Raw genomic sequence first — 13,519 nt, 5'->3', positions numbered from 1 at the left:
CTAAATGATTTGATGGACCACGTTCAAGTATCAATGCAGCTGAAAACTGACAGTAACTTAAGTAATAACTGGAAAATGTTTATACAAAAGTTCCAAGTATATATGGCAGCTAATAATTTAAACATGGCCTTTGGAAAAAGGAAAATAGCACTACTACTCGGAATAGCAGGACATGAAGCCATCGAGATCTATAACTCCTTTAAGTTCTTGGAAGGTGAAGACAAAACTAAATTTAAAGTGATTATTGCAAAATTTGAAGAACACTGTAAAAGTCAGTCTGGTGAGTTGCTGGAAAGATTTAACTTTTGTCATAGATGCCAGAGAAATGGAGAGCCCATCACTGATTTTATTACAGACCTCAAGTTAATAGCACAAGGCTATAATTATGCTGATTCCAGAGACACTATGATAATGGATCAATTAATTTCTGGACTATCTGATAAAAAATTTGAGGGAAGAACTTTCACAAAATAAGTATTTAACTCTAGAAATCGCTATACAAAAATGCCTTGCTTATGAACAAAAACAAAATCAATACTTTGCGTCTTTACAAACAAAGAATCAGTATCTAGAAAACGAAATCAGTGAACGTAGCGCGAATACTCACCACGAGGCAGAGGCAGGGTTGAAACAGAAGAAGACGGAAGTTGTGAGCGGCAGCCATCTTGGCGTGTGCAGTTTGACCAGTCCGCACACGCGCAATTCCCTAAAAGACACAAACCGGCAAATCAGTGTTCTGCGCATGCACGTGAAGCCACATGAGCGACATGACATCAGAGGACCCGGACCACGCCCACTTAAAGGGGAAATGCCCGGAAATTGATAAAAGAGTTTTAAAGCTACAGAACTCAATTTCTTTACTTCGAAAGACAGAACAATGATTGAACTTCTACCAGCAGTTGAAAATAACCTCTTCAGCACCCTGGCACAAGCAGTGTGCACCAGCCAAAGTGAAGAGCATAATGCAAATCCGAAACAAAAAGAGATGATTTGTATATTGAAGAATACTACTCGGACATGGCTGAGTTCGTTGGATAAGGTGATCATTGCATCAGCAACACGGTTGAAAAGCTCAATACGAATCTACTCATGGTAGATGAATCCAATACCATGGTGCAATGGCAGATCGTTGAAACATTGGATGATAGCAACCTGTCAATCAGCCAAGAAGAAAATGACGCCACACAGAGAGCACAGAACGACTCCGTTGAGAGAGCACAGATCGACTCCAAAGAGAGAACACTGCACAACTCCACACAGAGAGCGATGAAAGACTCCAGAGAGAGCCCGTTGACAGACTCCAGAATGGAAGCAATTAAAGACTCCAGAGCAACAACATAGAACATACAGTGCAGAAGGAGGCCATTTGGCCCATCAAGTCATCTTAAGCCCTCACTATCCCCATAACCCAAGAACCCCTCCCAACCTTTTTGGTCACTAAGGGCAATTTATCATGGCCAATCCACCTAACCTGCATGTCTTTGGACTGTGGGAGGAAACCGGAGCACCCGGAGGAAACCCACGCAGACACGGGGAGAACGTGCAGACTCCGCACAGACAGTGATTCAACGGGGAATCGAACCTGGGACCCTGGCGCTGTGAAGCCATAGTGCTATCCACTTGTGCTACCACAGTGCTATCCACTTGTGCTACCGTGCTGTCCACAACCATGCACGAAGAAGACTATGAATGTCTATCCACCTTATCTGAGCAGCCAGCAACAGACTATGAAAGTCTACCAAGCTCATTTAAACAACAAGAAGGCACTGAATGTCTACCCACTGTATGTCAGAATAATGACAATGTGATCACGATCGACATACAAGATGTGCAAGATCACAGCGAGACTGACAGATCTCAGCTCGTATGTACAGAAGCACTCAACAATCAAAGTGAAACTACTCTTGAGTCCAGTGAGACCACGTCAATTAAAACCTCATCTACTCTAAACTACCCACAAGAAAATGAAATCTTGATGATTTTGACTCCAGAAGAGGAGCACCAAGAAACCTAAGATGATTCAAGTGAACCTGAAATGATTCCAAAAGAGGAGCACCAAGGAATCAAAGAGGAATCACATCAACCACAAATGGCTGATGTCACCAAGATCGATGCAACATCGGATCACTCCCACAATCCTCAAGAAGAAACGCTCAATGAAATATCAGATACCAAAAAGGACACTGACACAAATAACTTTGAGAATGACTCGAATTCTCCACATGGCACAGTCATTGAGCACAACAAGAACAACAAAAACCACAAGAAGCACAACAAGCACAACAAAAGCTACAAGCGCAACAACAAAAGCTACAAGCGCAACAACAAAAACTACAAGCACAACAACAACAACTACAAGACCAACAACAAAAACAACAAGAAGCATAACAAAAACGACAACAGCAACAACAAGCATGACAAAAACAACAAGGCCAACAACGAAGACACCAAAAAACAGAAACAACAAGCACAACAAAAACAACAATGGAAACAACAAAGACAAGAAACGACAGAAACACCAAAAACAACAACAATGAAACAATGACCTGTACAACATGGCACAACTCTGCACATGAAGGACAATGTAACAGCACAGTTCAAACCAATGGCAAGAGTACACACATAACATGGCATGACAACGAATCTCGCAAATTCATATCTGCCCCACAGCAAACAACCAAACCAGCTTTCAAGAAAGATGACATACAGAATCAATATCGCAAGCACAGGAAAAAGTCCAGGTCATACAACAAAGATGACATACAGAATCAATACCGCAAGCACAGGAAAAAATCCAGGTCAGACAATGGTGCAACATAGAATCGCTACCACAAGCATAGAGAAAAAAAAAGTCTAAATCAGACAACAAAGTGATTCGACCATTCGAACACCTCTTGATGACTTGTTGGTCACTTAAACCCAAGAACACTGACGACGTTCACAAAGGAATAACGACATCAACATCACCACTTCAACAACAGAAGAAGGAAGCAACTCAACCGAACAAATTCATAAAGTTTGGAGTCACAAATTTTTAAATTAAGGTTGGACTCATAAATATTAATTGGCTTTATATAATCATCCATATCATCACAACTTGTACATAACATCATTTGTCTACCTGTTTCAAGCAAACGAGAAAAAAAACCTACGAGGCTAAATGTATTAACATTTGACTGATTAACTCATTGATTTTACGTAATGCAGTTGCAAACTGCATCTATTATGTTTGTTCAATTTTCTTTACAACGTGCAGAAAATATGTAACACAAGAAAAAAAGGGGGGTGTAGTGATCTCTGTATGTGCATGTATATAAGGGGTTAATGTGTAATCAGTAGCACCACTTGATCACTAGAGGGTCAGACCAACAGGGGTATAAAAGAAACCACATTGGGTCTCTCTCCCTCTCTTTTGGGTGTACTGTGTCTAGGGCAGTATCAGACTAGTTCAGATGGTTAGTGGAATTACGTATAGTTACTGTAGTTAGATCTTGTTAACTTCATCAAGATTCAGAAGACCTCATCAGTAACCAAGGTTTGAGTAACACATATTTCACTCCATAGCATATCAAGGTAATACAGGAGCGTAATAAAAGAACAGTATGATGTATGGAGTCACATGGTAATCGACTCAGAGAGAACATTCTGCAGCACCATGCATGGCATTAACTGGGATTTGCAAATAGTTAAAGATTAACAATAGACAGTTCATCTTTGGACACACAAGTTTCAATATCTCATCGGGACATCACAAATGAACCCAGAATACAACATGTGGTGGCACCATAGTACAACAGACATGCCTTTGTTGTCTATCCGCCTGCAAGTCAACCCTCTCTCCTTCCTGAAAACATCATGGAGTGGTTTCCTATTCTTGTGCCCCTTTCCTATCAAAGGAATTAATGAAAGATTGAAGTTGTTTAATGCGAGCAAGTCTCATGGCCATGATTTATTCTTTATTCCAGGTGCTTCATGGACATACAGAAGCTGTCACTTGCCTGGTGGTGTCGTCGTCTTACAATGTGATTGTGAGTGGATCGTGTGACAGGACATGCATCATTTGGGATTTTAACACGCTGACTTACGTCAGTCAGCTTCAGGGCCACAAAGCGACCGTTTCTGCTGTGTCCGTCAACGACGTAACCGTGAGTTCCATCAGTTGTCCAAGGATAAGTCCGTTAAAATACCTCCAACTTGGTCAGATGTGAAATTGCGCAGAAGGAAGGAATGTCAGATAGTTGGGTATCAGTTAAATTAGTGTGAAGGAACTAGCAATGTTTATCTGAAAATCTAGTACTTCAGGCCTTTTTACATTTAATTGTAAACAACCAAACATTTTTCCACCAATGAATGAAGCCCCCCCCTTGAATCTCATCATGGGCAGGATTCTCCGACCCCCCGCCGGGTCGGAGAATCGCCGGGGGCTGGCGTGAATCCAGCCCCCGCCGGTTGCCGAATTCTCCGGCACCGGATATTCGGCGGGGGTGGGAATCGCGCCGCGCCGGTTGGCGGCCCCCCCCGGGCGATTCTCCGGCCCGGATGGGCCGAAGTCCCGCTGCTGGAATGCCTGTCCCGCCGGCGAGAATCAAACCACCTCTCTTACCGGCGGGACAAGGCGGCGTGGGCGGGCTCCGGGGTCCTGGGGGGAGGCGCGGGGCGATCTGGCCCCGGGGGGTGCCCCCACGGTGGCCTGGCCCGCGATCGGGGCCCACCGATCCACGGGCGGGCCTGTGCCGGGGGGGGGGGGGGCACTCTTTTCCTTCCGCCTTCGCCATGGTCGGAGGCAGAAGAGACCCCCGCCACTGCGCATGTGCGGGGATGCCGTGAGCGGCCGCTGACGCTCCCGCGCATGCGCCGCCCGGCAAAGTCAGTTTTGCGCCAGCTGGCGGGGCACCAAAGGCCTTTCCCGCCAACTGGCGGGGCGGAAATCAGTCCAGCGCGGGCCTAGCCCCTCAAGGTTCCGCACCTTTGGGGCAGCGCAATGCCAGACAGATTTGTGCCGTTTTTTGCGCCGGTCAGCAGACATCGCGCTGATCGCGGAGAATCCCGCCCATAGTTCTCAACAGCAAATAGCAACAGAATTGGGATGAAACTTGAAAAATAAATGACAGTGTCTGTGATTTTGGCAAGGCCAATGCTCGTGACTTGGGGTTTTGCTTGATTCCTGTTTTATTCTCTTGTGATTGGGAGCAGCAAGGTAGCCCAGTGGTTAGCACTGTTGCTTCACAGCACCAGGGTTCCGGGTTCGATTCCCGGCTTGGGTCACTGTCTGTGCAGAGTCTGCACGTTCTCCCCGTGTCTGCGTGGGTTTCCTCCGGGTGCTCCGGTTTCCTCCCACAAGTCCCGAAAGACGTGCTTGTTAGGTGAATTGGACACTCTGAATTCTCCCTCAGTGTACCCGAACAGGCGCCGGAATGTGGCCACTAGGGGCTTTTCACAATAACTTCATTGCAGTGTTAATGTAAGCCTACTTGTGACACCGATAAACATTGTAGACTGTGAATTAGATAAATTGGCCAAGTACGGTTCTGTAAGTGGCCTGCAACTCGAGAACCTTGTCCTATGCCATGTGTAAGCAGGAATTATTTGGCGAGCAAAGCAGAAGTGTAGTGTTTCTGTTTAGATTTCAACCTAAATTGAACTGCTTAGTCCTTCCACATCCATTGAAACGAAGGTGCAACAGTACAAAAGTGTGGAAATTCAACATCAACTGTGTGCTGTTTTACTGTTGTAATGTAGGTCAATGTTTCACAATCTGCATTCAGCATCAAGTGGTTGGATTCTGGTATCAAAGCCTTCAAGCAGTTATTAAGAATAACAATTAAGATGGTCTAGAGTCACTTGACAATATGTTGAACTTGTTATTGGGGGTTATGTCCAATTGGGCAGCACGGTAGCATAGTGGTGAGCACAATTGCTTCACGTTCCCAGGTTCAATTCCCGGCTTGGGTCACTGTGCGGAGTCTGCACATTCTCCCCGTGTCTGCGTGGGTTTCCTCCGGGTGCTCCGGTTTCCTCCCACAGTCCAAAGATGTGCAGGTTAGGTGGATTGGCCATGCTAAATTGCCCATAGTGTCCAAAATTGCCCTTAGTGTTGGGTGGGGTTACTGGGTTATGGGGATAGGGTGGAGGTGTTGACCTTGGGTAGGGTGCTCTTTCCAAGAGTCGGTGCAGACTCGATGGGCCGAATGGCCTCCTTCTGCACTGTAAATTCTATGACTGGTGTAAATTCTGTTTGTGCTATGGTGTACATATTCTCTTGTGTGAACTTGTAAAATGAATCCAATGCCGTGTGTTATAATGTTGGTGTTGCTTTTGTTCTCATGCGCTCAACATATGTGAGAATGGGTTTTCTAGCCATTCTCGCTGATGGGATAATCCAGTCCTGCCGTGTTGTAGGGCGGCACGGTGCCACAGTGGTTAGCACAGTTGCCTCTCAGCACTAGGGGCCCGGGTTCGATTCCACCCTTGGGTGACTGTCTGTCTGAGTTTGCACATTCTCCCTGTGTCTGTGTGGGTTTCCTCCGGGTGCTCCGTTTCCTCCCACAGTCCAAAGATGTGCAAGGTGAGTGGATAAGCCATGCTTAATTGCCCCTTAGTGTCCGAAAGGTTAGGTGGGGTAATGGGTTTGGGTGGTGGAGTGGGACTAGGTAGGGTGCTCTTTTGGAGGGTCGGTGCAGAGTCGATGGGCCGAATGGCCTCTTCCTATCCTGTAATTTTTCGATGATTCCATAGTGGAATCAGTGAATTTCCCCTGCATTTTTCATCCTGATCCCAGTGCGGGATTGTCTGATCCTGAGGCTAAGAGTTGATGCTGTTGTAAACGCCGTCGCGTTTCTCGACGGCATCAACATGGCCTCAGGAGCAGAAATTCTGATCCCTACAGGGGCCAGCATGGCACTGGAGCGACCCACGCCGCTCCAGCTGCTGATACCGGCATCAGATGGGGTCCGCGCATGCACAGTGGCACCGGCGCCAACGCGTGCATGCGCAGCGGGACCGGCACCAACGCGTGCATGCGCAGTGGCTCCCTTCGGGGAGGGCTACAGGGGCAGGTGCGGAACAAAAGAGGCCCCCAGCCCGAGAGGCCGACCTGCCGATCGGTCGACTCCAATCGCAGGCCAGGCCACCCCCCAGGGTCGGAACCCCTCCGCACCCACTAGGCCGCCCCCAGATGCATCCAGTCCGAGCTCCCGCCGGGAAAGAGCAGGTGTGGACGGCGCCGGCCAGACGCGGCTTCAGCGCTCCCGGGCCGAGATTCGCCCCATATTGCGGCCCCTTACCGGTGCCGCACCGATCGCGCCGGCGCTGATTCTCCGCGTCCTAGAGAATCGGCGGACTGGTGTTGGGGCAGCATGGCGCGATTCGTGCCGCTCCCGGCAATTCTCCGGCCGGGCCCCGGACTGAGAGAATCCTGGCCCTAACTTTTGGAACCCAATTGCAGGATAGGCAAGTCTCATAATTAAATGGTGTAACCACAGTCCTCTGTTGAACTCACTGCTGCCTTTACTGCTGCCCATCTGGCTGTGTCATCTTCTTGGGCATCAAGCTAACACCATCATTGGTGTAAAATGGACCAACACAGGGTGCATTGGGAGCCAGAGTCATACCCCATGGAAATCACCTACTCCTCCCAATGCTTCTTTCAACAACTGACGTTTGATTATTTATCTTAAATATTAATGAGTTCATTTGGCTGGATAATTGGTCGTGATTCTTTTACAGAGAAAACCTTCCTTCCTCTTTAGTTGATGCAGTGCTGGGAGGTTAGGTAGTTTCAAATGATGGCCAGACGCGTGAATATGCACCGCCACGAGGGACATTTTGAGTGAATTGATTTGGCACCAACAAGCAGTCAGACTTGTCTCCTGAGTTCAGTGGCGTGGGCCAGACCGTGAGCCACCGCAGGTGGAGTGCTGGGAGGTGGTGGGTCCGTGAGTCGAGCGAGCCTTCTTGCGCGAGGACTCCGCCCGCCCCTCCCCCCGTGAGCCATTGGCCGCAAGCGGGATCTTCCAGTCTCGCCGGCCCCGCAGCTGGGGAAAATGCCACGAGGGCTCGGATGGGCGGGATTGGGAAAATCCCGCCGCCCTAAGGGGGCTGGGAAACCCCACCCTGAGGGTGAGAGCTCCAATGGGATGAAGCAGATTGGGAGTGAAATCAGGAGGTAGTTGGGGTAGTGTAAACCTGTGGTTGGAGCTCCTATGTGGCAACACCAAATCAGCTAAGGCCAGTGAGGTTGCTGGCACGGCCATTTGTGTGGTATATCTCATTGCACAGCCTAATATTGCTGGGAGTACTATTTGTGATAACATTAAACTATTTAGTCTGTTGTAAGAGCAGTGTGGTTGGCCTGTTCTTATAATATTTTATTGCCACAGGTGCCACTTACAGCTGGGTAATATCCTTGACTCCAAATTATACTCAAATAAAAATGTGTGATATTGCAGAGTATAATCTTTTGCAATTTAAAAATGTTTAGAGATGTTTCTTGCCCTGTTTGTTGTGTCAGAGATTGAGATAGCCTTGTTTTGTCTTCTTATCAAAGGATTACCATGGTGGTCTTGCTTTGTTTCAGAGTCACCCAGGATTGATGTGTTTACGAGTGAACCAATGTACATTGGCTCTGTAGTTGGTTGACGTATTCTCGAAACTGGATGATCTAAAATCAGGAAATTTAAAATGGCCGAAACCCTGTTGGAGTGAGGCATCAAGAGGCGCATGTTATTGTTTAGATTCTTCTTCACCCTTCAACTGTGAAATGTTTTGCCCCCCCTTATTTGATGGAAGTGCAAACTGACCGTGGTGTAGCGAGGACATGAGAGCAGCAGGGACCTGGGTGACCAGCAATCTATCTCCTTAACCAATGAGATTTCATGGTTGAGCAATAAAGCAGAGGGACAGCAGAGAAAGGAGGTGAGGTAAAGTCAAATCAGATGGCGAAAGGAAAATAAAGAGAGGGAAAGAAATCCTGGTTAAGAGCAAGAGAGAAAGAATTTCTATTGTATTAGCCAAAACTGAAGTGTGCAATATCTATTCCTTACAAGGTAGGAAACATAGCACCGCTACTGCCGAGGATGGAGAATTTGGCGCTCGGAAAAATCTCCCATTCATTGCGGGAGGACAGAGAATCCCGCCATCGTGAACGAATGGAGAATCCCACCCAAAACCTTGTACCTGACTTGCTTATTGCAGTCCATTTATTACAAGGCATTACATAAGAGTCTACACCATAGAAAGAGGGTATTTAGTCCAACTGGCCGATAATGGTTTTTATGCTCAAAATGAGCCTCCACCAACCCACCTTCATTTAATTCTATTAATTTTCCTTCTATTCCTTTCTTCACTCTCCACTCTCCTTAACTGCATCTTTGCTACTCACCTCAACCTCTGACTGAATAAACCAGTTCCTCTTGAATTTGCAATTGGATTAATTGGCGACCGCTCTATGTTTAGAAAACTGTTGTTTCTTCTGCTTCTTGTATTTCTCTCCAGTGAAGTGCTCAAAGCTTTGGCTTATCGCAAGCAAAAGATCGAGCTCTGCTGCCTCAGAATATCCGCAAGCCTCATGCAAGTGAGTGTCTGGCCTCGTGAACGTCCTTTATTTCAGCTGCTCCATCGTTAGTGAACGTGCCCTCAGCAGCCAAGGCCCAAAGCTCTGGAACTCCCCTTCTCTTTCCTATTTTACGATGTTCCTTAAAACCCACCCCCTTTCAGCCCATCGAGTCTGCACCGACCCTCTGAAAGAGCACCCCACCCAGGCCCAGTTCCCTGCCCAATCCCCAGAACCCCATCCTTTTGGACACTGGGGCTAATCCACCTAACCTTCCCATCTTTGGACTGTGGGATGAAACCGGAGCGCCCGGAGGAAACCCACGCAGACACGGGGAGACCGTGCAGGCTCCACACAGCCAGTCACCCAAAGTTGAACCCGGGTTCCTGGCGCTGTGAGGCAGCAGTGTATATGGAGTGCTTTGGGACATCTTATTCCGTTGGACATAACCAGCCGCTTTGAGAATGCCACCAGTTCAAATGCAGTCTAAGATCAGTGGACATGAATATCAGAGGCTAAATAATAATAATCACTTATTGTCACAAATAGGCTTCAATGAAGATACTGTGAAAAGTCCCTCGTCGCCACATTCCGGCACCTGTTCAGGGAGGCTGGTACAGGAATTGAACTTGCACTGCTGCCTTTTTCTGCATTACAAGCAAGCTATTTCGCCCAGTGTGCTACATCAGCCCCAAGGACTGGGTTCTTGGATAAGACCTGTATTCTCTTGAATATGAACGATTAACCAGTTAAGTTAGTGAGGGAGTTCAAGCTGATTAAAGAAGTTGATGGTTTAAATCGAGAGGAACTGTTTCCTCGAGTGGGCACTCAAGAACAAGGAGGCATAACCTTAAAGTTAAACCTAGGCCACTCAGGAAGCACTCGCTCATACAAAAGGTCATGGAAATCTGAAACTTCCTCCCCCAAAAGACTGTCAAGTCTGGGATTCAAGTAAAAATGGAATCTTTGGTTAGGATATTAAAGGTGACAGAACCAAGTCAATTAGATGAAGTTATGATCAGATCGGCCAAGGTCAAATTGAATGGCAAAACAGCTCAAGGGGACAGAATGGCCTACTCCTCTTCCTATGTTTTGACAAAATTGCCCAAAGACAGACAGGCATGTTTGAATTCAGCGTTACAGCTTGCGTCACATTTTCCCTCAACACCGCATTAGTAACATTGGATGCTAACCTCACCGACATTGTATTGACATCCAGTATTGCTAGGGCCCGGTAGAGAGATTTTAAATATTGCAGCCAGCAAGCCAGTCATTGAAATCTTCCCCATAAATCCATCTGATCCCATAGTTTTCCAACCCAGCAAGTTTGGTAAAATTTGCTCCCATAGTTTCACACAGCAGAGAAGGAGGACATTTGAACGAGCTACCCAATGTTTTCACTCACCACCCCACTCTTTCCCCACAGCTTTGTACATATTTCCTTTTCAAGGATTTATCCAATTCCCTTTTGAAGGCCTCCATTTTAGTCTGTCCCATTCACAATTCACTGTGCAAAATTTACTCCTTTTTTACCCTACCAAAGTCTCTTAAAAGGTTTGTACACATCTAACAAATCTCCTTAAATTTCTCTTGATGGACAATCTTCACTGGTTAGAGTTCATGCTCAGAGGGAAGCCATTCGGCCTCAGGTCTGGGGGGTCGGGGGCGACGCTGGGAGGAATGCCGTTGCTGATGGGACTGTACTGCAACAAGAGTCGAGATGGAAGGAGAAGGGATTCAGAAGCCCAGGGTGACGCTCCTGCACGCTGCCATGCACAGTCAGCTCACCAATCTTTGTTTTCACACTTCAGGGTGACATCGCCTCCTGCGCAGGGACATACCTGCACCTGTGGACAATCAACGGGCGGCCGATTACGAGCATCAACACATCCTCCGAGGTGACGGAGGAGATTCTGTGCTGCTGCTTCACCGAGATGCACGAATGGGACTCGCGCAATGTCGTCGTGACAGGATGCGCCAACGGCGTTGTACGAGTAAGTGTCGCCACCAGCAGGTAAACCTTTTTGGTCGGCATGGCATCGTGACGGGCGGGGGGGGGGGGGGGGGGGGGGGGGTGTCAAGCAAGCCAGCGTCCTGTGCACTGATTGTCACATCATTCCCTCCTGTGATAGTCTTTGGTGAAAATCGTAGCTTCCCGTCTTTCCTCCTCTCCTGAAGTAAACTGGTTTTCTCTAGGTGGATTGATGGTTCCTTGTCCAAATGACTCTGTGTATGTGTGGGCTGACAAATTAGGTAACCAAGAGCACCACAATAATACTCACAGGAGTCTCGAGTAGGCTTGAAACAAAGATTTATTTAGTTAAAGAAATTCAAGGCCGCAACGTGGTGAGCAGAACATCCAGACCCATCCGGGACCATCCGGAGATGCCGGTTCCAATCCTGGCCGACTGTTATCTGTCCTGATTCAACGAGCCCCATTGTTGGGCCTCCGCCCCTCAGTGAGGGGGCTCATGGAGGGGAGATCAATCAGGTCATCCATGTGGGTCCTGGGGGGGGTTATTACAATCACAGACGAGCAAGGGGCCTGTCTCCACTTTATGTCCACCCACACTTGCGCGAGAGGGAGAGGAGCTGGGCGTCAGTCAGGATTGAGGGCTCTGACGGAGTTTCCCAACCAACAGTGCCCATGCCCCTCAATGCCAATGCCCAGTTGCTGCTCTTCCATTAGAAGTAACCTGCGTAATAATTTACAATTGCCCCTGTCACAGCATCCAAACCTGGCCAAGAAGAAATTCTAATGAGCACTCCGTGTGCGAGTCAGGAACACTGAATTGTAAATTCCTAGCCCGAGGGTCAGGCACAGGTACAAATACCTCCACCCCCACATTGCCAATCTGTGCCCATCACACAGAGCTCAACACTGGGTTAATGTCGCCATGGGGTAGCAAATGTATTCAGATTTGAGGAGAAACTACTTCTCCCAAAGGGTTGTGAATCTGCGGAATTCGCTACCCCAGAGTGCAGTGGATGCTGGGATAGTGAGTAAATTGAAGGAGGACTCAGACAGATTTTAAATTGGTAATGGGTTGAAGGGTTCTGGAGAACGGGTAGGACGGTGGAGTTAAGGCCAGGATAAGATCAGCCATGATCGTATTGAATGGTGGAGCAGGCTCGAGAGGCTAAGTTGCCGACTCCTGCTCCTAGTTCATGTGTTCTAAGAAAGAAGTACTCTGGCTGACTTCACCATCCAGCTCTTGGTCTGTCGCACTGTCGATAACAGCACACCAAGGACAAAAGGTATTCATGATCAACAAAGAGATTTCTTGATTAATATGAAGATCGGGAGCTACGGGGAGACGGCAGGAGAATGGGGATGAGAAGAACAGATCAGCCACGATAGAATGGCGGAGCAGTCCCGATGGGCCGAATGGCCTAACTCTGCTCCTATATCTGATGAATTTATCAACCTACGAGCTTTAGAATGCCACTGATTCCCACAGACCCGCTAGGTTCTTATGCTGAGCCAGACAAGCGTTGAACTCTTGGGGAAGGGGGTAGGAGGGGATAACAGCCAGGGTTCCTCGGCACTATGATACCCTTTGCAGTTCCTCTGCAATTTCTATCATCACGTCGAGCACACCTTAATTTGAAATAGGCCAATTTGCGCTGAACAGCTAGCATGTGATCCTCTCACAGCCCACAGCTAACTTCCCATATTGCATTCATCTACCTCATTTGTAAAAGTTAAATGATACGAACAACAGTTGAAATGTGTGATATTACGAATGCATTTGACAAATCGGTAATGGATGGATCTTGTTTCTTCTAATCCTTTAATGAACAATATTTGGAATTGTTTCACCTTACACAGAAAACACGCCACACCCTGAAGCACAAGCTTTATTGGACCGCTGCACAATTGCTTTATTCCAGTTAAACTTTTTAAAAGTATTTTAAAATGTCCATGCATTGAAAAGCTGACTTGGAAAGCAGAGATATCTTTACATA

General features: G+C 47.4%; 1 protein-coding gene across 1 annotated transcript in view; it reads left to right on the top strand.

Moving 5' to 3' along the window:
* The window catches only part of wdfy4 (WDFY family member 4), a 307,274-nt gene that overhangs the window by 273,694 nt on the left and 20,061 nt on the right, over positions 1-13,519 (top strand). Inside the window, exons 58-59 of the mRNA XM_072491727.1 lie at positions 3,966-4,145; positions 11,362-11,544. Coding sequence (XP_072347828.1) covers positions 3,966-4,145; positions 11,362-11,544 — 363 coding nt within the window. The remainder of the gene's footprint in view (positions 1-3,965; positions 4,146-11,361; positions 11,545-13,519) is intronic.

Source organism: Scyliorhinus torazame, chromosome 28 (assembly GCF_047496885.1).
Source record: "Scyliorhinus torazame isolate Kashiwa2021f chromosome 28, sScyTor2.1, whole genome shotgun sequence".
Classification (NCBI taxonomy): domain Eukaryota; kingdom Metazoa; phylum Chordata; class Chondrichthyes; order Carcharhiniformes; family Scyliorhinidae; genus Scyliorhinus; species Scyliorhinus torazame.
This window is presented reverse-complemented; position numbering and strand designations above follow the sequence as displayed.